This window comes from Procambarus clarkii, chromosome 1 (genome assembly GCF_040958095.1).
Source record: "Procambarus clarkii isolate CNS0578487 chromosome 1, FALCON_Pclarkii_2.0, whole genome shotgun sequence".
Lineage (NCBI taxonomy): Eukaryota > Metazoa > Arthropoda > Malacostraca > Decapoda > Cambaridae > Procambarus > Procambarus clarkii.
Window position 1 is genome coordinate 53,660,616 of NC_091150.1, and position 3,188 is coordinate 53,663,803.

Here is a 3,188-nt window from a genome sequence, read left to right on the forward strand (position 1 = left end):
TACGTGGTTTACCGGAGTTGTGACCACTTTATTACGTGGTTTACCAGAGTTGTGACCACTTTATGACGTGGTTTACCAGAGTTGTGACCACTTTATTACGTGGTTTACCAGAGATGTGACCACTTTATTATGTGGTTTACCAGAGATGTGACCACTTTATTACGTGGTTTACAGGAGTTGTGACCACTTTATTACGTGGTTTACAGGAGTTGTGACCACTTTATTACGTGGTTTACCAGAGTTGTGACCACTTTATGACGTGGTTTACCAGAGTTGTGACCACTTTATTACGTGGTTTACCAGAGATGTGACCACTTTATTATGTGGTTTACCAGAGATGTGACCACTTTATTACGTGGTTTACCGGAGTCGTGACCACTTTATTACGTGGTTTACCAGAGTTGTGACCACTTTATTAAGTGGTTAGAACACGTAAGTGTATGTCTCATTGTCAGATAAGAGACTTGTAGCACTGCTAGAAGACCGGTAGTAACTTGTAGCACTGCTAGAAGACCGGTAGTAACTTGTAGTACTGCTAGAAGACCGGTAGTAACTTGTAGCACTGCTAGAAGACCGGTAGTAACTTGTAGCACTGCTAGAAGACCGGTAGTAACTTGTAGCACTGCTAGAAGACCGGTAGTAGCTTGTAGCACTGCTAGAAGACCGGTAGTAACTTGTAGCACTGCTAGAAGACCGGTAGTAACTTGTAGCACTGCTAGAAGACTGGTAGTAACTTGTAGCACTGCTAGAAGACTGGTAGTAACTTGTAGCACTGCTAGAAGACCGGTAGTAACTTGTAGCACTGCTAGAAGACCGGTAATAACTTGTAGCACTGCTAGAAGACCGGTAGTAACTTGTAGCACTGCTAGAAGACCTGTAATAGCTTGTAGCACTGCTAGAAGACTGGTAGTAACTTGTAGCACTGTTAGAAGACTGGTAGTAACTTGTAGCACTGCTAGAAGACTGGTAGTAACTTGTAGCACTGCTAGAAGACTGGTAGTAACTTGTAGCACTGCTAGAAGACCGGTAGTAACTTGTAGCACTGCTAGAAGACCGGTAGTAACTTGTAGCACTGCTAGAAGACCGGTAGTAACTTGTAGCACTGCTAGAAGACCGGTAGTAACTTGTAGCACTGCTAGAAGACCGGTAGTAACTTGCAGCACTGCTAGAAGACCGGTAGTAACTTGTAGCACTGCTAGAAGACCGGTAGTAACTTGTAGCACTGCTAGAAGACCGGTAATAACTTGTAGCACTGCTAGAAGACCTGTAATAGCTTGTAGCACTGGCAGGTGACCGGTAGTAACTTGTAGCACTGCTGGAAGACCGGTATTAACTCGTAGCACTGGTAGAAGACCGGTAATAATTTGTAGCACTGCTGGAAGACCGGTAATAACTTGTAGCACTGCCAGAAGACCGGAAGTAACTTGTAGCACTGCCAGAAGACCGGAAGTAACTTGTAGCGCTGCTAGAAGACCAGAAGATCATTTTATATTCCTGAAGTTAAGAATAGCCAGTCTCAGACACCTGCTTCAGTTCCACCAAGCTCACTTAACTTTAATATACATGTTCCCTCACTCTCTCCATTGTCATTTGCTACCCTCATAACCTCATAGGAGCCATAATAAACCTGCTTCACTCTTCCTGTCATCATCCACCTCCCTCATAACCACACAAGAGCCGAGATAAAGCTCCACAACTGACCAGAGGCTTGTTTAGAGAGCAACGGGTCTGGCGCCTTGCGGTCGTATCCCCCCGCTGCCACCATTGCTCAAACACTTTCGTTCACACCAAGGCATGAGGAAGCCAGCCACAAAAGTTGTTTGGGTTTAGGACATTCTGTGTTGAGCTGAGAGAGAGAGAGGGAGGGAGAAAGAGAGAGAGAGAGAGAGAGAGAGAGAGAGAGAGAGAGAGAGAGAGAGAGAGAGAGAGAGAGAGAGAGAGAGAGAGAGAGAGAGAGAGAGAGAAATAGTGTGTGTGTGTCCAGCTGTTATCACTCTCATATGTATCCATATCCGTCGTTGAGTTACAATATTTATCACGTCCTTCCTGCGTCTTTTGTGATATGTCGCTCCCATGTTGTCTCCTCCTTGTTCTGTCTTCCCTCTTTTACCGTCTTCTTCGTCTTTCTCTGTCCTCTCTTCTCTCTCCCACTCTCCTCTCCTTTCACTTCCGTCGTTTTCTCCTTCCACTGTTTGTTCCCTCTTCCAATAGTCTTCTTGCTTTGTCATCATTCTCGCCATCCTCTTTCTCTATCCTCTTCTCTGTCTTTTGATGTTCTCTCCTTTCTCCTCTCTATGTCGTCCCCTTCTCTCTTTATAGCCAGTTCCTGCTGACTTCCCTGACTCTATCTTCTCCCTATTAAGAAAATTTATTACCTCTTTTAGGATGACTAACAGTTTGGCTCGTAGCTGGTAGTTTCTTAAATATAATGTCTACTACCTTCTTTATTCCTTATCTCTTGCTATTTATTCTGCTTTTCACAGATTTCTAATTTCTTCAGTGCCTATGTTTCAAACATATATCAACAAATAGTTACCCCTCCTTTCACTAGCGTTGTTTATGGTTGACAATAAAATAAATTCATAAGTTATCGTTTTACTCCTTTCTAAATTTATCGCTTGGTTCTGAGCGCTTGCTGATTAGTGAGACGCAAAGGTAGGGACGAGCTTGGCCAGCACAGCTCAAGTTGAAAAACATGAACAGGACTCGTTAAAGTTCATCATTCACTGACACGATGTTTACAAGCCTTTTAGACAGAGAGATGGCGACCCTTGGATGTTTGAAGCATCCTGGAGGCACAGAGAACTGAGGCCGTCCTTGCGTCCTCATTATTATTTGACGTCGTTACTCAGTAAGGTCACTCGTATTATGTAAACTCAGTAAGGTCACTCGTATTATGTAAACTCAGTAAGGTCACTCGAATTATGTAAACTCAGTAAGGTCACTCGTATTATGTAAACACAGTAAGGTCACTCGTATTATGTAAACTCAGTAAGGTCACTCGTATTATGTAAACACAGTAAGGTCCCTCGTATTATGTAAACTCAGTAAGGTCACTCGTATTATGTAAACTCAGTAAGGTCACTCGTATTATGTAAACACAGTAAGGTCACTCGTATTATGTAAACTCAGTAAGGTCACTCGTATTATGTAAACTCAATAAGGTCACTCGTATTATGTAAACACAG

At 43.2% G+C, this 3,188-nt stretch overlaps 1 protein-coding gene across 1 annotated transcript; it reads right to left on the reverse strand.

The window, feature by feature from the left end:
• Positions 1–392: 392 nt before the first annotated feature.
• Positions 393–2,240, reverse strand: LOC138363448 (mucin-19-like). Its single transcript, XM_069322650.1, has 2 exons — positions 2,111–2,240; positions 393–1,465 (listed from the first exon to the last, which is right to left on the reverse strand). Exons 1-2 carry the CDS (start codon positions 2,238–2,240, stop codon positions 393–395), a joined length of 1,203 nt encoding a protein of 400 aa, XP_069178751.1.
• Between the last annotated feature and the right edge of the window lie 948 nt (positions 2,241–3,188).

Coding starts and splice junctions, on each gene's coding strand:
- LOC138363448 (XM_069322650.1), bottom strand. CDS start 2,240: ATGGCGAGAATGATGACAAAGCAAGAAGACTATTGGAAGAGGGAACAA. Junction 1,466..2,110: donor AGAGAAAGACGAAGAAGACG/GTAAAAGAGGGA, acceptor CTGGTCTTCTAG/CAGCGCTACAAGTTACTTCC.